At 33.0% G+C, this 20975-nt stretch overlaps 2 protein-coding genes across 2 annotated transcripts; one reads left to right on the top strand and one right to left on the bottom strand.

Moving 5' to 3' along the window:
• The first annotated feature begins 1744 nt into the window (after positions 1-1744).
• LOC114179302 (putative serine/threonine-protein kinase PBL28) lies at positions 1745-4139 on the top strand. Its single transcript, XM_028065592.2, has 7 exons — positions 1745-2227; positions 2339-2526; positions 2747-2945; positions 3024-3187; positions 3268-3372; positions 3505-3627; positions 3720-4139. The coding sequence occupies exons 1-7, from the start codon at positions 2158-2160 to the stop codon at positions 3954-3956; spliced, it is 1086 nt and encodes a 361-aa protein (XP_027921393.2). The 5' UTR covers positions 1745-2157; the 3' UTR covers positions 3957-4139.
• Positions 4140-6031: 1892 nt separating this feature from the next.
• Positions 6032-8439, bottom strand: LOC114176938 (xyloglucan O-acetyltransferase 1-like). Its single transcript, XM_028062145.2, has 2 exons — positions 8063-8439; positions 6032-7975 (listed from the first exon to the last, which is right to left on the bottom strand). Exons 1-2 carry the CDS (start codon positions 8262-8264, stop codon positions 6870-6872), a joined length of 1308 nt encoding a protein of 435 aa, XP_027917946.2. The 5' UTR covers positions 8265-8439; the 3' UTR covers positions 6032-6869.
• Positions 8440-20975: the final 12536 nt, after the last annotated feature.

Below are 20975 nucleotides of genomic sequence, written 5' to 3'. Positions count from 1 at the left end.
GTTCTGATTGTTTTTGATACTGTTTTCACAATAGCATTGAATATATTTTGTCATTAAGTTTTATTTTAAAAAAGTTGGATATATTGTGATAACCATTGTGATTCTTTAAGAATAAGTGATATTATTAATTAAAAATTGACTATGGTCTTAAGTACATAAGGCACTATATTATTAAAAATTTAAGATTTTAATGTCATCAAAATTATTAGTGTGTTTGAGATGGAGTATAAAACAAGTCATCTAGTTGTTCTATACTATGTAGTTCTAACCAAAATTAGACAATTCACTGTGATAATTAATTATTTGTAACAAAAAGTTAGATAGAGGAGTCCAATTAAAAATAAATACAAATTAAAAAACTCAATTGGAAAAAAAAAGAAAAAAGAAACTGAAAAACCTAGTTGAGTCAAATAGTTCAAAACCCACTCTCACCTTAAATTCAATTTAAATAGTTACCATCTATAGTTTACAAAATTAATAAACACAAACTAATGAATTTGAAGATAAAATTATGACTCACACCAAATATGGACTTCATTTGGATGCTTATTACAATAATATACATATATATATATATATATATATATATATATATATATATATATATATATATATATATATATATATATATATATATATATATTATGTTTTCCTTCTTTTTTTTGCAAGGTACGGTAAGAGAAGTGTAGAGCATAAGGAGGAAAGGAATTTACAAATAAATGATTTATTTTGGAGTTTTTATGAGGTAAAGGATCACACAAAAATGTCATTTTAAAAAATAAAATAAAAAAGAAAGGGAAAACAACTTCTCACCCTAATTTTTTCTTTTCTCTTCTTCCCCTCTTTTTTCTCAAAGTCCCAAAGTAAGTCCTGTGAATCACAATTGAGGAAAATGGAGTGTGATAAACCAGATCACTTCAACTAAACTCAAGATCCTAGTTCCCTTTTGACCAAAAGAGAGAACTGAAACGAAGAAAATATCATCTCTTTATTTTTCATTACCTCAAACTAATAAATGCTTGACTTTTAGAGAGCTTATTTCACACAAATGTGATGCTTGCAAATATGATATCCTTTTAAAAGTCTAGATATTTTTTTCTTATCATAGATGTAAATATTATATGATTATATAGAGTAATCAATTCATTCCATGATTATATAGAGTACATATACTATATTTCAGAAGAAGAAAAATTTAGTTGGAACCCCACATTAACATATTATGAGATATACTATTATTGATGAAGAAAATGAAAATCTAAGTCAATTGTTCATTATGATAGACATGAATAGTGAGAATGACTGTTACACCACACTAGAGAAAGATTTGGGAGCAATATTTATGACGAAGATCCAAGAGGGGAACTGAAAAGGACCACCCAACCTCAGAATGTATTTTCAGCTCTATAAACATGTAAAACGTAAAACCGATAATGTTGGACTTATCGAATTTATACAACACTAACGAGAAATGAGTTTAACTATATTATATAAGATATTAATATAATTTTTAACTCAAATCTTTAAAATAATAAATTTACGAGTTTTAATCTTTATATAATATTATACTTTAATTCACACTTGATTTTTAACCTATGAAAATGAAGAATGAGTTGGATTTTTAACGTATGAAAATGGAGAATGAGGGTGTGGTTTCCATTTCCTTGTCAGAGCAAGCACCCCACCACCACTTCCCAACCAAAAGACAGGCAAGCACTGTCTACTTTTCTTTTCTCAGCTTTCTCCTTTCCTTAAAGTACATGTCTCTATTTCCTTCTGTTGTCTACTCCAGAAAATCTATGTTGTTGTAGGGTGTGTTATTCAGTTTCCTTCTCATGTAATTCCACTTGCTCCATGCTTACTCCACTCAGGATTCCCTTACCATGAAAACACTTTTATATGGTAAAGGCTCCCTCAAATGCGTGCCAAGTACTATTCCAATGTGATTCACTTCATTCGTGCATGGTTCTTCTAGGAGGAATCCACATGTTTCTCTGAGGGTGGCATGTCATGCACTTGCACACAAGTTCTAAAAAACGGTTAAAGATTGGAATTTCAGCCACAAGGTTAAGGTATTTGGACACCCCACGTTCGCATTTGCCACCTTTGTCTGCACTTTAAAACCTTGAACAGAACATACAAGATAGGATCACCACCATGCCATTTGGTTTTGTCTCAGCATGGAACAAGCGTCGAAGAAGCAAATCTCAAGATCATTCAGACCCTTGTATTAATTTCTCCTTCCTTTTGTTTAGTTTTTTGTATGTTGTCACCTGTGCTGAGTGTATCGTCTTGAAGCCTCAATTTGTAACAAATTACACATTGGCTCTCTTCTCAGGGATTTATAAACCTGCAGAGTTTTGGCAGCTTGAAGATCATATACCACAACCAACAAAAAGGAGGCACAGATCATGTGTTTTCACACTCAAGGAGATGGACGAGGCAACATGTTCATTCAGTGATGATAATCTGCTTGGAAAAGGAGGATTTGGCAGGGTCTACAGAGGCAATTTGAAGTCAGGAGAGGTAATAATAACTTTCTGATAAAAGTTCATATATAATTCTCAAAATTTTGTGTAGCTTGAGATGTAGCTTCTGCAAAGAACACAGGCATATTTCTTATCATTCCTCTTGACAATACCATAATTGAATTCCAATTGCACATAGATTGAGTAAAAAAATTACTTGTGTTGTGATTTAGCTACAAATAAATGCAGACTAATCACTGAAGCATTTTACTCTGAAGGTTGTAGCAATAAAAAAAATGGAGCTTGCAGCAATGAAAGCAGCAGAGGGGGAGCGAGAATTCCGTGTAGAGGTTGACATATTAAGCAGACTTGACCACCCAAATCTTGTTTCTCTGATAGGATACTGTGCTGATGGGAAGCACAGGTTCCTAGTTTATGAATATATGCACAATGGGAACCTGCAAGATCATTTGAATGGTTAGTAATATGCCACAAATCCATGTTTTTGTGGAAATTTCCTACATCCATGTTCTGTTAATCAGTGCCTAATTTTAGGAATTGGAGAAAGAAAAATGGATTGGCCTCTGAGACTCAAAGTGGCATTGGGAGCTGCAAAAGGGCTTGCTTATCTTCATTCAAGTTCTTGTCTTGGAATTCCTATCGTTCATAGAGATTTCAAATCCACCAATGTTCTTTTAGATGCCAATTTTGAACCAAAGGTATGAATAAACTCCCAGCAACGTTTTACATATAGTATAGCATATAAAGCACTGAGCCAAAATGAACATAAATCTTGCAGATTTCTGATTTTGGGCTTGCCAAGTTGATGCCAGAAGGACAAGAGACACATGTGACAGCCAAAGTACTTGGTACCTTTGGTTATTTTGATCCTGAGTATACATCGGTATGTTTCTTAAAAACCATTGATCAAAAACTCAACTATACTTTCAAAGATTATTGTTAAAATGTTGGAATGAAACTAACACATTGTTAATGGTTTATATGTGATTGTTATGGTTTTGGTGTGAGGAAGCAGACAGGAAAACTAACAGTACAAAGTGATGTGTATGCTTTTGGGGTTGTTCTTCTTGAGCTTCTCACAGGACGTCCAGCTTTAGATCTAAACCAGGGTCCAAATGATCAAAACCTAGTACTACAGGTACGTAACACAGTGGATAATGAAAAGAAGAAAAAAAACATGTACACTTTAAAAACTCTCCAACGTTGTAATTTAACTACATTTATTCATAGGTGAGGCACTTACTGAAAGAGAGAAAGAAGCTTCGTAAGGTGATAGATGCAGAGATGGCTCGAAATTCTTACACCATTGAGTCTATATTCATGCTTGCAAATCTGGCTTCACGATGTGTCCATGCGGAGAGTAATGAGAGACCTTCAATGGTAGATTGTGTCAAAGAAATCCAAATGATTATCCATACCAATTCAAAGGGCTTGGGAATGGTTAGGCATAGCTTCAGAATGGTCTAATCTGTTCAAATCGTATCATATCAATCATAAAGTTCTTCAATTCATGTTAAGAACTCAGATTAAAATGATTTAGCATCATTGATTAAGTATTGGCATGATTCTTAGTGATAATGCCTTTGGGTTATTTGGATGATCAATCCGTGGCTGACAACGTTAACATGAACAAACCACTTCACTTGAAAATCTTCTCTTGCATCCTATAACATTACTATTTTGTGTTTGGAATAGTTGGTTTTTTTATCAGGTATTGTTCTAATGTATAAATCGATACATCAACCTTAAAAAACCACATTACTCTCTAATTGAGTGGAATTAAATTTGCGTAGCAAATTCCTTTAACTTATGTTTGGATAAGGGAGTTTACAATTTGTAACACATTCAACTTTAATATATTGAATTTGAATTGATATTATTTTAAATTATTTTATTTTTTAAATGTTTTATTTGAATAAGATAATTTAAATTTAGTGAATTTTAATTTTTTTCCAGATAAAGTATTTTAATTACCATTAAATTAAAAATTATTTAAATATCAAATAATTTTAAAAGTTAAAAAGTATCAATATTGATAATTTTTTTTGTTATTGATGTTGATTGATTTCATTTTCTCATCAAAGTATTTCAAGATTTTTTTTATTTTATATTTGTAAAAAAAAATTATCAATTTACATCAAACTTTTAAGTAATGAAATGCTAAATCAAATCAGGCCAAAACAAAACAATATCAGGTCAAACTCATGTAAGTTCAAACCAAAACAACATGGATTAAAGTCAAACCAAGTCGAGTCGAATCAAGTTGAACTAGCTTAGTTTGAGTTGACCAGGTTCATATCAAGTTGAGTTGGCTTGAGCTCACACTGAATTGAGTTTTCCCATGCTTGAGTCGAGCCAAGTTGGCTCGCACCTCGATCGAGTTTGAGTTAGCTTGAATCTAGGTTGAGCCGATTTGGTATGAGTACAAGTTGGTTCGAGGATAAATTGAGCCAAGTTGGGACATCCCACATTCAATCGAGTCAAGGTGAGTCGACAATCATATGAGTTGGAGCTAACCCAAGTCAACCCTTAAGTAGAATTTCAAATTCTTACTTTTAGGTGAAATTTGATATTCTTCAATTTTAAGTAATCCAATTACATTAATGAAATTCTAGAATTTCAATTTTCTTCTAAATTGCATACTCTTCCTCCAAATTGAAATCATATTCCTCCATAGTTCCTTTGATCTCCCTTTAAAGAACCTCTTCAAAGAAAATCTACCTAAGTAACATATGTATAATGATCATTAGTCTCTAATCCCCTCCAATACTATGCCACAACAACATTGAATGGTTCCACCTTCATCATTCTTCCATGCTACTAGGTTCAAAGCACAATGTAGAAGCTCATATTCAAATATAAATGTTTCAGAACAAATAATAATTATACAATAACTGATATCAGAATATATGAAATGGAGTGAGAATTATAAAGAGAAAAAGAAAAGGAGATTTTAAAAGAAAAAATAAAAATAAAGGTACTCCGAGTGTAAAAGTCTAACATCTACTCAAACAATTATGTCATGTATTTAGATCTTGCTCTCTAGGTGTCCGCTTGATTTTCCTGGTATTCGTTCGATCTCTTACCAATCAATGTACATACTAAAAAGGTTATGATGCTTAAGTCAACAATGATTTGATCAATAATAACAATTAATGTTATAATAAATACAAGAGAAAAGTTTCAATAAGTATATCTTTAACTTTTATTTATAATTTTCTACATTACCCTAATTAGAGTAGGTTTAATTTATTTTATATCGAATTATAATTTGTAGTCCTTTATATCTACAAATATTTAAAATTAAGTCCTTGTTTTCATAAAAAAATAGTATTTTATATTTTAAAAGTTAATTATAATAGTCATTTCTATCAATTTTATGAAGTTTTTAATTAAAAAAGGCAGGCCTTTACGAAAGGGGTGAAATTTTTATTTATTTTTTTAATTATTATAGTAACAGTTACAAATTATCTTCATACACAGCACAATTATTTTAGAAAAACGTTATATGATGACAATTTTAAACTATCAATATGTTCAAATTATAAACATAATTAATTTTAAATTAATAAATAAATACCTTTCAACTTTAGTTAAAATTAATAAAAAATATTCACAAACCTAATACAATCAGTATGATTGGCTGCATTAATTTCCCACACATGCTTCCCTGAAATGTTTTGTAGCAATCACATGATTCACATCACATCACATGCTACATGTCAGCCAACACTTGACTCATGATTCAGGAACACAGAACCCACTCTGCCAAAAATGAAAACTGTGTTGTCAATTTGACTTTCTGGAACACACACCCTTCTTTTATTCCCCTTTCTTAGATGAACAACACAGAGTTCATCTTATTATGGCCATTAGAAGTGACTGCTACAGTTCATAATGAACTTGTAGATTCTTATTTTAAGAAATTAAGTGAAGAGAATGCAAGTATAAATATGAACTCTGGGGTATGGGGTATGAGATTACCCTTACGTACACAGAAAACAGTTAAAGCAAGATAAATCTCCTATTTATTATCCCACTCTATAAAATTGATGGCTACCATATTAGGTAAGACAAAATCTTGGACCATCTCTAATGAATAGAACTCCTTAATGTGTTCATATTTAAACCATCTTCAACATTCTTAACTAAAACCAATTTATATGCATTCCAGAAATATCTTTGAATTCACTATTCAGTACCCTTCATATGTCACTCTCATATTCCACATTAATCAATGGCGATTTATTCAATCATTTCCTTTTCCACTATGGAAGATAATAGCCCAATACAACAAAAGAATCAACTCCATTTGAAATCCCTTTTCACCATCACCTGTGTGAAATAACTGTTAAACTGTAAAATATCTACAGAAATACCTTATTCTTCAGTCCTATGCTGTTCCTCCCACTTCTTCAAAATCTGCAGAAAAATCTCATTCCATGTGTCTATTGGTCCTGGCAAGCACCAATGAACACAATCATTCTGCACACGCTCTTGAGCCCCATTGGAAAAGGGAAAAGGATACATGTAAGGGCCAGGGTGGCCATCTGGTCTCAACAAGGCTAACTTAGTCACATCCAAAGCCTCCAACCTAAACCCTCCAATTCCCTTGGCTTTAACCTTTGCTGCTTCCACTTCCTTCATCTCAATCTCTCTCATTTCAGCATCCATTCCCTCAACTTTCTTCTCCTCCTTCCCATAAGGCCTAGTCTTTGGACAAGCACCAGCCTTGTCCCATTCACCCTCAAAATGAGCAGGTGAAAATGTTGTCACAATAACACCAACCCCATCACTTCCTCCTTTCCCACCTCTTCTATCAACTATTCCATTCAGGGTACTTCTCAAAGCCTTTCTCAACACATCATAAAACCCAATTTCAGTGTGGTTCAAACCAGGACAGTAATGGCACCCCAAAACCAAACCACCCTCGTAATAAACAGCAGGATGCAAAAACCAATGTCCAATTGATAGCACAATCAAGGACATTTCACCTATGTCCGCACCCCACCTCTCATCAACATGATCCAAATACAACTCATTATGATCCGGTCCACCGTTTGATTTCTCAACACCCTTTACAAGAAAGGGGGACCAGTACAGAGAAACAGACACATTATGAGAAGCGAAATGCCACCTGCGGAACTTGTTGCTGTCATTGTTGTACAAAAGGGTTGAACTTGAAGCAGTGGTTAACATGCAAAGAAGGGACTCGAGCTGATTCCTAGCCATAGAATCCCCAACAAAAGCCAGGTGCTTGTTTCTCACAAGGTTGAGAAATGCAAGAGGGTCAAACCTTGGCAGATGGCACTCATTGGGCTTCCACCTCCAATAAAGATAACCCATGTCAGGCCTTCCATGCGTGATGCAATTCTGGTTCTCCTTGATTGTGCCGCAGGTTGTTCCATTGTACAAAGGTCCTCTTTTGTCACGGACCCATTTCCCATTGAAGTAGTCACATGAAGTGTCTTCACCCTTTTCATCATCTGCAAAGGAAAGAAGATGTAACAAGTCAAAGAATGAAAGCAGTGACCAAAGTCTTGTGCAAGAGATTTGTTGGCAAGTGTGTGTACCTGAGGGAGGAGGAGAATGGGGAGAAGAGTGGGAGTTGAGAGAATGAAGAAGTTGAGGTTGTGGTGATGGAGGAAAGGAAAGGGTGTTAAGGTAGAAGTGAAGAAGAGTTACGAGGATCAGAGCATAGAGGGTCCATGGAAGGAGCTTCTTGGTGAGGAAGCTAGATTGTTCTTTGGCTTGGTTTGATGAAACTGTTGCCATTTTCCTTTACCTTTCCTCTTTCTGAAAGCTTTCTTTTCTGGTGCTCACGGTCACTGTTCAAAGAAGTGTGAGCACAACAAAAGTTTTAACCTTTTGGCCTTCGCATTTGCGAAACAAAAGGGTCATGACTTTTTAGCATACTATACATATTTTCACTAGTTTTCCATTTTTTAACAAAACTCTTGGACCATTCTCTTTTCCATTATAATTAGAGTTTATTTTTTATGTTAATCTTGAATATAAATTGTAATTAGTCAAAATAAAATTTTAGTTCAAAATAACACAAAAAGAACTACATCTTCTTTATTTGTTTATAGAAGTAATTTCATTCTAAATTTTAGTTCAAAATAACACAAAGTCTTCACAAATATATTAAAGAAAAAACACCACGTGGTTTGTGCACAAAGGCATTATTTTAAAATGAATTACGTAAATGTAGGTTGCTTAAATATTAAGAATCTATCGTAAAATAATGCTTTTATTCATAAAAGAAGCTTTAATACTAAAAAATGTTAAATTAGTATTTTAATCTCATATATTTAGGTTTATTAATTATTTTAATTTTTATATTGTTTTTTACTCAATTGAGTCATAAAATTTTTTAAATAGAATTTATTAATCTCTTATGTTAAATTGATAGAATTTATTAATCTCTTATGTTAAATTGCATTTAATGCTTGTTACTTATTAAAATTTTGATCATCTTCTTTCTATTTTGGATTTTTTTTTTCTTTCTTCACCTCCTTCCATCCTTTTCTCACCACCTCCTTCACTTGGATGCAGTTCACAAAACAAAATTTAGATTTTAAAGTTTGTCACATTGTTTTATTGTGCTTTGGTGAGAATTTTATTTTTGAAATTACATAAATAGAGTTACCCTTTTGATGGTGTTTTATTCTCTTGTGCAAAATGAATATTAATGGGAGGTGGTGGGAGTGGAGGGAGGTAGAAAAAGTTGAAGAGAAAAAAAAAACTAAAAACTAGAAAAATTGTAAAGTAGAAAATAATATAGATTTTAACACATGACATTTTTAAATCATTAATTGAATATAAAAAATATAAAGATCAAAATAAATCATAAAATTAAATATAAATAGAAAATTACTAATTAAATCTATAAAACCTCTCTTTATGTTAAAATATGATTCTTATTTATAAAAAGTCTAAGCAAAATTACTCTTATATAGTATTAATCAAAGCTCACACATATAAAAGTTGGTAATTCTAATACGTCAGTCATAGAGCAGTTAACTAGTTATTAACTGACATTTGTTAATAAGTAATACTGTAACATCACGACCGAATATTACTAATTTAAATAAAATAAAGTAAAATAATATTAAATATGTCATTATTATTCAAAGTTCTTTTCTAAAATGCGGGAAAATTAAAACCTTACAAAAATGTCTCGAAATTTAAAACCATAAAGTAAACTCCATGTTTACATAGTTCAAAAATGATCAACTAAATGTTTACAAAATAGTCAAATATAGTCTAGAAACTTCTTAAGCTAACCCCTCTCCGGCTTTAAGCGTCACCAGCTCCACCTGAAACAACGTCTGCTCGCGAGTAACGAATTACACAATCATCGCCAAACACACATAGAAAGCGTGAGCTTATGTAACAATATAAACATATAATTTTATACATAGAAGTTCCCCCCAAAATTACTTTATTTCAGTCAATGCTTAACCAAGAAACCTTATTGCCCTAAGGTTTCCAACCCACAATTTCATGACCATGGACCCAAGATATATATGTTTCCATGAACCTATCCGTTCGTGGTCCTACCTATACGAACCTCCATGCTCGTAGTCCAACTCTACGGACCTCCCCGCTCGTAGTCCAACACACGTGATCCAACAGCTACGAACCTCCCCACTCGCAGCAGCCTTTAAGTGTGAGCACAGAACATATGAACCTCCCCACTCGTATCCTCACATGAGAGCATCATAATATGAACCTCCCCGCTCATATTATTACATGTTCACCACCAACCATGAACCTACCCGCTCATGACACAGTCAAGCACCTCATGGTCCAAGTCCACATCGCAACACATTAAGACGAAATTAAAAAAAAACACACTGCCGTATACAAGATACACACTCAAGTTGGTCTTAGGGATTTCAACGCTTCCTCAAGCATGCCCGCTCATGGTCCAACTCTACGAACCTCCCCGCTCGTAGTCCAACATGCGTGAACACTTACTATGAACCTCTCCGCTCATAGTAGCCTCAAGTGTGAGCACGGAACATACGAATCTCCCCGCTCGTATCCCCACACAAGAGTACAACAGATACGGACCTCCCCGCCCGCATCAATCACGCATCTCAAATCTCCATTACGAACCTCCTCGCTCGTAACTAATCTAGCATATCCCTAACCAAGCCCTCAAACCCATCCATGCAAATTCATCTGCAATGGACCCTTGCCCCTACACTATCGTCTGGAGATGCCAAAGCACCACCAGGCGAAATGGAAGTGCAGACCGCTTGAAGGTTTCACAACACCGTCAAGCATCACGACACACAAAGCTTCCCTATTTCTGGTTATTGCTTAGCACTTCACTCTGCACCGTCAGGGACTACACCAGTAATGTGACACTACTGATTTTAGGTACTCTAATTAAGTTCCTAGTATCAAACAATTCAATTCTCAAACATCCAGAACCCAAAATACTTATTCATATACTTCATATACTTAAATTTACAACATCACAGCTCATATGCGTCATTCAAGTATAATCACACATCTATCCCTTTATAAATTCATATAAAACCATGAAAATGAAGTGTTATACCCAACACAATCATAGACAATCAAATAATATACCATCGAGGAAGAACACATAACCATTGCCCCAAAATAGTAATGATGATAATGATAAAAATAACATATACAACAATAATAATGATAATAATTATAATAATAATAAAATGCAACAATAAAAATAAAAATAAAACATAATGAAAATAATAATAAAATAAAATGAAACAATAATAATAATAAGATAAAACAATAAAATAATAATAATAATAATAATAATAAAATAAAGCAATAATAATGATAATAAAATCATAAATAAAATAAAATAATTATAAAATTAACAATAATAATAAAATAATATAATCATAATCATAATAAAATAAAATAAAATAATAATAATAATAATAATAAAATAGTAATAGAAATAATAATAATAACAATAATAATAATTGTAAAATAAAAAAAATAATAGTAATAAAAATAAAAATAAAAATATTATTATTATTATGAATAACAATAATAATTATAATACTAATAATAATAATAGTAAAATAAAATAATAATAATAATATATAATAATAATAATAAAATATAATAAAATTAATAATAATAATAATAATAATAATAATAATAATAATAATAATAATAATAAATGTGTTGTGTTTAGAAGAAGAACTCTAAACACGCACACTAGAAGTCGAATGCAACTAAAGCCAATTAACTAAATACCAACCTAAATTAATAAAATCACCCGTGCAATCCCCATTTATAAACCCCTTTCTATAACTATTCCCTTCCCCTCTTATATAACATATTAAAAACTACTAATTATATCACATCATAATTTCAATAAGAAAACACTACCAAAGAAAATTACTAATTATTCTAAAACCTTAATTGCAACATACCAAAAGTTTAGTCACTACCAAGGCTTAATACCCAAAAGCTACAAGTCATATATAATATCGAATACAACCAAAAAAAAGAAAGAAAATCAGCCTCACTTCTAACCTTCTTTATATATATATATATATATATATATATATATATATATATATATATATATATATATATATATATATATATATATATATATATATATATATATATATATATTAAAAAAATTATTTAGTGTCGATGTGATGAAGGATTATCTTGTTTCCTTTTAGAGTTATGAATATGGTGAAGTTATTTAAGAAAGCTTTTTGAAAATTCCCACTGGACATTAAGATAGCAAGCTATCTAGATGTGAAGGTTCATTTCTCAAGCTCATGAAAGGAAGAAGAGAGTTGGATTCAAGCTTAAACTCACACAACATTAACAACACTTAAAGAACCAAAATGAAAGAAGAAACATTAAAAATGGAAAGCATAGAAGATGAAGCATGGAAGAAGCACGCCACTCATAGGGGGGGATCTAAGCCAACCAAGCCCTAGAGATGAGTGATGGTGCCGCCACTTGCAAGCAAGATAAGGCAAAGGTGAGTTCACTTCTAGGAAGGAGAGCTCACGAAAATTTAAAGGTTGAAACACAATAGTTTAGAAACAAAATGATCAACCCTTTTACAAGACAAGGAGCACCCTTTAAATAGGAGTTCATAGGGGTCCTTTAGCAAATACAAAAACATGAAAAAGGATTAACTAGCAAACCCTAAACCTAATGTGAGAGTGAGTCTTGGCCAAGTGAAGGAAGATGATTGGTGGAGGCATTCCCATGAGGATTCTAGGCCAAAAGAGGAAGGAGACTAAGTGACCTTCTAAGGCATAAACCACAAAGGTAAAAGGAGACAAGGTACATGTCTACTTTTGCTTTTGCTTTATGCTTTTTGCTTTCCTCTCTCTTCCACTTCATCCAAGTGCTCCAATCACCAAGTGCCACCTAGCCATGCTCTACTTTCTCTTAATTACCTACAAAACAAGACAAACAAGGATTAGCATGTTGGTTTAAGTTAATCTAATCTTGGTCAAAGGTCAACTTTGGATCAAAGTCAACAAGTCAACCAAAATAAATCAACTAGAAACCAACTTAGGGAATTCAAACTAAAGTAATGCAAAACAAAGATAAAGGTGATGGAATAGAAGACTCCCCTTTAGACATGCTTCTAGTGATCCTTCTTGATGGAGCTTCTAAGGAGGTGGTCATGCCTTCATCATCCTCCCCTTCTTGGAGAGAATTCGACCACGAATTCTTGGCATGAGGGATGGTTTTCAAGCCAAGCTTGTCCACAACCCTTGTGCTAGCCACATTAACACAACTTCCACTATCAATTATGAGGGAGCAAGTTTTGTTGTTGATTTGGCACCTTGAGTGAAAAATATTTTCTCTTTGGTTTTCAAATTCTTTAGGCACTTGGCCTAGCATGCGCCTAACCACCAACAAACCTCCTTCATTAGGTTTGATTTCATCCTCACTTGAAGATTGGGAAGAAGTGTGGGAGGAAGAACTTTTAGGGGAGGGGGGAGAAGAATGTTCACTTTCAACCTCTCCTTTAGGGTTCAAGATCATGTTCCTTTTTGTTGGGCAATTTGAAGCAATGTGACCATAGCCCAAACACTTAAAACATTTGATGGAACTAGTTCTTGAACTTTGAGAAGAGTTTGCATTTTCATGGGAGGTTCTAGACGAATTGGTCCTAGGTGGGTGGTCTTTGGAAGGAGGTTTCTCATCCTTTCTTTCTTTTCCTTTCCAAGTTCTAGAGTAGTATTCATTGTATGAAGTATTCCTCTTGGCCTCTTGTTTCTTTTTCAATTGACTTTCAACTTTTAAGGCCAAGTGTAAAATTTTGTCAAGAGTGGAATACTCATACAACTCAACTACATCTTGAACTTCTCTTCTAAGACCACTCACAAATCTAGCTACCTTTTCTTCTTCACTTTCAAATTGGAGTCCTACTTTGAGAAGCATTGACTCCATCATTTTAAAATATTCATTCACACACATAGACCCTTGTTGAAGCCTTTGGAGCTTCAAAAGAGTCTCCCTCCTATAGTAGGAAGGAACAAATCTAGCGCGCATCAAAGTTTTAATGTCCATCCAAGAGGCCGCGGGTGGCTCTTGGTTAATATTGTCCATACACAATTGATGCCACCATGTCATGGCATAATCTTCAAATTCTAAAACTACTAAATCTACTTGTTCTTGATTACTAACTAAATGAATATTGAAGATTTGGTCCACTTTTTGCTCCCACTCTATGTAGAGGTTTGGATCATTCTCCCCCTTGAACTTTGGAATCTTGATTGGTGGAGGTTGTCTTTGTGGGAGTTGATTGCGCCTTCCACCACCATCATAGCCGTGTCTTCTTCTTCTTCCACCATGGCTAGAGTCCTCGGAAGAGGACCTCCTCCTTCTCCTCTCATCTTCCCTAAGCTCAAGTCTTTGGATGTGCTCTTGTAGGAAGATCTCACTTTGCCTCCTATCCGCCCTCAATTGGTCAAAAGTTTCTCTCCTACTCACTTCCATCTCACGTAAGATGTTGGCAAGGGTTATTTGTCCACTTTCTTGGGCCATAGGAGTCACCATGGGAGGGGAATAAGGTGAGGCCGACTCCTCCTCTTCTTCTACCTCCAAGATTGGATCCATATTCATGTTCCTACACCAAAAACTCACCAAAAACCGAGACAAGGAAGAGGTTAGCTAACAAATAATTCCAAACCCGAGACCAAGTGTGGTCTTCTCAAGCACCCAAGTGTTTTTGATCACACTCCCAAAGCACACAAGCAAGGCTAGCACTCAAAAACCTTCCAAACAAGTGAAAACACCTTTAAAGAGATGAAAACCTTTTCAAAGCTCAAACAAGTGGCTCGGCCACAACACTCTAGGAAGACAAGGAAAAGAAAACTACTAAGACAAAACAAAGATTACCTAAAGACAAGCAAGCAAAGCTAAAAAAAACAAGAAAGTTTAACTTCTAAGGAAACTTGTTTTTAAAGACAAAACTTGAACAAGACTAAAACAATGAAAAGCACTTTTAAGGACTCTATGGAAAGCATTTGAACAAGCCAAGATTATACCTCAAATTATGCATACACCATGAAAGATCATAACCAAGTCAAAGCATGGAACTAATTTGCCAATATCACCCAAAATCCAAGTATAAATTTTGGTAGCATAACACCTAGTAAAAATGGCCAAATGGATTCACCAAGCATTGTAAAAGCTCTCGGCCAAACTGTTTTTGGTCTTGAAAACACTTTTTCTTTTCAAAACTAGGTACTTCAAATGATGAGAAGGATGTTTTAGGGTGTCTTGAACACTTAGTTCCTTAAAATTAGGTCAAAATCAATTTCAAGGAGCATACAACAACACAAGGCATAGATCTCATGCAATAGTTCAAAAACTTAGAAACAAGAACAAGAAAACTCAAAGAAGCATATGACAAGAGACTCAAGCAAAAGTTAGACACATTTAGAGACTCAACATGACATACACAAAGACACAAACATGTAGCTATCATGCATTTAAACTCATGGATTTGAGGCTCAAAGAGTAAGTATCAAAAGACATGTTATCCAACCACATTTAGGAGCAAAAGAGTCACAAAACCGAAGCCAAAATTGCCACAACATAACCTGAAAACGTTGTTTTTCGTATTCTCGGCAGCTCTGACCTTTGCTCACTCATTTGATCATAACTCTCTCCACAGAACTCCAAATGCGTTAATTCTTTTTTTGTTGGAAACTAGACTCACAGAGCTTTCTTTTGATATAAAGAACGTTACTTTTGGACCACTGAGCTAGCTGCAATATTTTTTTCAAAAACGCACACGTTGCTGCCAGTACTGTTTTTTATGTGGACCACTCAAGATAGCTACACAAGACAAGGTTAGAACATGAAAACACCATATTCAAGGACAACCAAAGCTCTAGATACCAAATGATGAAGGATTATCTTGTTTCCTTTTAGAGTTATGAATATGGTGAAGTTATTTAAGAAAGCTTTTTGAAAATTCCCACTGGACATTAAGATAGCAAGCTATCTAGATGTGAAGGTTCATTTCTCAAGCTCATGAAAGGAGGAAGAGAGTTGGATTCAAGCTTAAACTCACACAAAATTAACAACACTTAAAGAACCAAAATGAAAGAAGAAACATTAAAAATGGAAAGCATAGAAGATGAAGCATGGAAGAAGCACGCCACTCATAGGGGGGGATCTAAGCCAACCAAGCCCTAGAGATGAGTGATGGTGCCGCCACTTGCAAGCAAGATAAGGCAAAGGTGAGTTCACTTCTAGGAAGGAGAGCTCACGAAAATTTAAAGGTTGAAACACAATAGTTTAGAAACAAAATGATCAACCCTTTTACAAGACAAGGAGCACCCTTTAAATAGGAGTTCATAGGGGTCCTTTAGCAAATACAAAAACATGAAAAAGGATTAACTAGCAAACCCTAAACCTAATGTGAGAGTGAGTCTTGGCCAAGTGAAGGAAGATGATTGGTGGAGGCATTCCCATGAGGATTCTAGGCCAAAAGAGGAAGGAGACCAAATGACCTTCTAAGGCATAAACCACAAAGGTAAAAGGAGACAAGGTACATGTCTACTTTTGCTTTTGCTTTATGCTTTTTGCTTTCCTCTCTCTTCCACTTCATCCAAGTGCTCCAATCACCAAGTGCCACCTAGCCATGCTCTACTTTCTCTTAATTACCTACAAAACAAGACAAACAAGGATTAGCATGTTGGTTTAAGTTAATCTAATCTTGGTCAAAGGTCAACTTTGGATCAAAGTCAACAAGTCAACCAAAATAAATCAACTAGAAACCAACTTAGGGAATTCAAACTAAAGTAATGCAAAACAAAGATAAAGGTGATGGAATAGAAGACTCCCCTTTAGACATGCTTCTAGTGATCCTTCTTGATGGAGCTTCTAAGGAGGTGGTCATGCCTTCATCACGATGCTATGCACCAAAGCAGATAATTTGTTTCCTTTTTTTTCTTTAATATTATATAAATGACTATATGATGAATATCGTAAAATATCCTCCTAAAATATTATAACATACCATCATACCATAACACCACATTTATCTACTTTTTCATATAAAAAAAAATGAAAGCTTTAGAGTGCAACCCCAAGTCACGCCATTGTAAAAGGAAAACATAAACCCTAACTTTTCCTTTGCATCATTCATCCACAAATCAAGAAAAACTCAATGCATTTATGCTATATTAGATTTCGTATCACTAAAATTCATCAATCACATACTTAACATTCAAACGAAAATTTGATGACACTATATCACCATTACAATCAAAATTTATAAAATATAAAACAAATGCATCACATATTTTTTTATTGTAAACAATAATTCAATCAAACAAAACTTAAAAAACTTCTTTCAAAGGAAGAGATTAAACTAGTCAGCTCCCCTTACCTGGAATTCCCGCTCCAATTGCGCTCCTAACGTTCCTTTTTGCCCAAAATTGATCTACCTTTAGCTTCTCCCACTTGACACTCTTTATAACCTTTTCACTCTGTCCTTGGCTCCATTTTCAGTGCTCTCACATTCTCCATTAGCAGTTGTACCAAAACCCCTCCAATTCCCACTAACTCTCCTTTTAAATTTCATTTTTCAGCCCTTAAAATAATTTATTAAGATTAAAATACGAAAATTTAAAACAAAAGGTTAATGGCCATCAAATGCCATTAACATGGTGGTTTCTCAGCCCTTCTAGCTTCTCTCTATGACGGCTAGGGTCTCTATGGTAGTTAGGGTTTTCAGATCATTCTCCCTCATGCCAAAAAAAAAAGATTTGGCAAAAAAAACCTATCTCACATCCCCCGAGACTCAAACCCACAACCATATAATTTCAAAGCTACAACCAATTCAACCAACTCACATTTCATGATAATTCTTATACATCTAGAATTATATTATCATTCATCACAGTCCAATATTTTATTAAAAATAATAAATAATTAAATTAACACATAATTGGCATACACATGACTCAAACCCAAGTCGTCTTAACACAACTAAATACTCTTTACCACTTGAGCTAGTAATATTTCCTATCTTTTTTCTCCACATTAATTAACTTAAGGATTCCTGCCATCGATAAACATGTATTTATTTTTTCCGGGTCTTACAAATACAATTTTCCGTAATATTTTTTTGGTGTGTTTTCTTCTTGCAATGAATTGGCATTGAAAGCTTGCTATAGTTAAGGAAAAGGAGTGAAATTATGAATGTGGAGACCATGTTCTCTATTCTTGCAACCATGGTTGCCAATGCAGAATTTCTTGGAAATATGCCTACTTTTGAGGGCAATAATTGAGAAAGATGGAATGTACAAATGAAGTTCTCTTTCGTTCTCAAGATGTACCTGAAAATGTTCAATTTACAAATCGATAATTTTGTAAAAGTCTTAATAATGTCCAAAGATATTCCTAGGAAGGTGGAATGAGGAAAGATTGTAAAACATGGTTCCTCGTATAACAAAATTGCTTTATTAGTAGAGAAAACACTAATGGTACATTTGTAATGTTTGAGAAGATAGGACGCAAAAAAAGTGGTTTACTTATAGGGTCTTTTGTCTCATTCTTGAAAGGAGATAATAAGTGTTGGAAGTTCTACACCAAATAGATATAAGACCAATTTAGAGTATATATGTTGATGCAAACTTCACCTTACAAGTTTATTTTGTGGGATTGAATTAGATTTAAAATCTATTTCTTAATATGATAAGTCAGTTTTGTAGAATTGAATTAGGCTTAAAGTTCACTTCTTAACAATTAATATTTTAAAAAAATTCAAAGATGTGGGATAATATGAAAGTTGAAATGCTCAAATGGTTCTTAGAAGTATAAGAATTGAAATTGATTCACAGAAATATAGCAAAGTGTTAACAAATATAATCACATCCTCCTATTTTTAGTGGCAATAAAATAATTGTTCACATTATAATAGCTTGATCATTGGAATAAAATCTTTAGTTTAGTAGAGCATAATCGTTGAATGTGGGCACCACTTTTAGGAGAAAATCATACATAGATAGGTATATATGCAAAAGAAAAAAAAAAGTATTGTTCCAATTCTAACCCAAGTTCGTCCAACAGCCACCGTTAAGAACAACCACCGTCACGATTTTGTCCTTAAAAGACGCTTTAGAGGGTGAAGGGGATAAGAGTATTTAAATTTCACTTGACCTCGACTCCTAAGCGATGTGAAACTTATTAAGTACCGGAACAAGTATATTCAATAATTATTCTTCTTATTTCAAATCAGGCTCTTTATGAGGATACGAAGGAAAAAAAATCCTCTAATATTGTAATTAAAGCTAGAGAACTTTTCGTTATAAAATACATACATAGTAGTTAAGAAGATAATTATTTAGATTGTGTACAGAAAAGAATATGTCACTTAATATAATTATAAATAATTTTAATATAATTTAAGTGATTTTTAAACTAAATTCAAATAAAAAATTTAAATTTATATATAGTACATAAAACATTAAATTACTTAATAAAATATAAAATAGTTTTAAAGTAATATATAACAACATCACACTGAGACTAAAAGGACTGAAAGTTAATAATGTATAAAAGAATAAAGAAGAAATAGGAGACTTGATCAATTGTGCATGATTTTTAGATTTCATGCAAGTATTTAAGTTTTTGGTGTCAAAAAATTGAGAATATTTATTTAATATATTTTATTTAAATTAGTTTTTAAGAAAACAAATAGTTTTATAAATATTTTTATATAAAAAGAAAATTTATTTATTATTTAAATTTAATAAATTAAGATTGAGATATTGTTAATATTTGATATTTTATTATATTTTGTTTTCTCTTTATATATAGAATACATGAATAAAATAAAAGAATAAGTTTTTTCCACATAACATATATTTTATATCTCTTATATTTTCAAAAATCTTAAAATTTTAAGAGTGGTATCAAGAGTTATTGTTTATACTGGACCTATAAAATGGAAATAAATTTCTCGCGTTATTCCACTATGATCTATGAGGGAGTGAGAATGCAAACTTAACATGGATTAGATTGATGGGAAGTGATCCTCACTAGGATGGTGATCCTAAAATCACCTCAAGAAATTTTGGATTATTTGAAAGGAGGATACGAAGGAAACGAGAAGATTCAAGACATGAAAGTGTTAAATTTGATAAGGGAGTTTAAGATGTAAAGGATGAAAGATTTTGATAAGATTAAGGAAGACTCAAACAAATTGTTGGGTATTGCTAACAAGATAAAATTATTAGGTAAAAAACTTTTAGATTTCATACTCATTGAGAAAATTTTGGTAACAATATCAAAGAGATACAAAACATTTATTACTTCATTGGAAAAAGAGAAGATTTATCTACATTTACTTTGACAAAAGTGATACATGTCTTGCAAGCAAAAAAACAACACAAATTAATGAGAAAAGATCATGTATTTGAAGGTACTTTACTTCATAAAGAATGAAGTTCTTTCAAAGTCAAGAACTATAAAAGGAGCAAATACAACCAAACCCAACAACACATGTGTTTTCCATCTTGTCCCTATTGGAAGAAAAATAATGACCAGCCCAACAATTGTTATTGAAGGCCATATGCAAAATGCCAAAAATGTGGTCAATTAGGACATGTTGAAAAGATATGCAAATCAACATCTCCAATAAGATGTCAAGATTGTAGAGGATGGATCAAAAGTGAGACTACTTCTTGCAATGTCAAGTATTACAACCAACAAATCTACAAAAACTTGGATTATAGATAGTAGTTGTACAAACCATGAGACTCATCAACGAGATCTTTCCAAAAAGCTCAACAAATAAGATATTTCTAATGTAATAGTTGGGAATGGAGAACGACTTGTTGTGAAAGGTACAAGAATAAGTGCAATTAAAATTCATTTAGGTGTCAAATTAATTTTTTATGTCTTATATGTTTATAAGATTACTCAAAATTTGTTAAGTGTTGCTTAAATGTTAGA

The sequence above is a fragment of the Vigna unguiculata genome, chromosome 3 (genome assembly GCF_037176805.1).
Source record: "Vigna unguiculata cultivar grain cowpea cultivar isolate G323 ecotype 2 chromosome 3, ASM3717680v1, whole genome shotgun sequence".
Classification (NCBI taxonomy): Eukaryota; Viridiplantae; Streptophyta; class Magnoliopsida; order Fabales; family Fabaceae; genus Vigna; species Vigna unguiculata.
Note: the sequence above shows the minus strand (reverse complement) of the source record. Positions and strands in the feature narration are given on the sequence as shown.

Excerpts from the sequence above, each read along its gene's own strand:
- LOC114179302 (XM_028065592.2), top strand. The coding sequence starts at position 2,158 with ATGCCATTTGGTTTTGTCTCAGCATGGAACAAGCGTCGAAGAAGCAAA. Across the intron at positions 3,373-3,504 it reads TTGATCCTGAGTATACATCG|ACAGGAAAACTAACAGTACA; the intron begins GTATGTTTCTTA and ends GTGAGGAAGCAG. Across the intron at positions 3,628-3,719 it reads ATCAAAACCTAGTACTACAG|GTGAGGCACTTACTGAAAGA; the intron begins GTACGTAACACA and ends ATTTATTCATAG.
- LOC114176938 (XM_028062145.2), bottom strand. The coding sequence starts at position 8,264 with ATGGCAACAGTTTCATCAAACCAAGCCAAAGAACAATCTAGCTTCCTC. Across the intron at positions 7,976-8,062 it reads CCATTCTCCTCCTCCCTCAG|ATGATGAAAAGGGTGAAGAC; the intron begins GTACACACACTT and ends TTTCCTTTGCAG.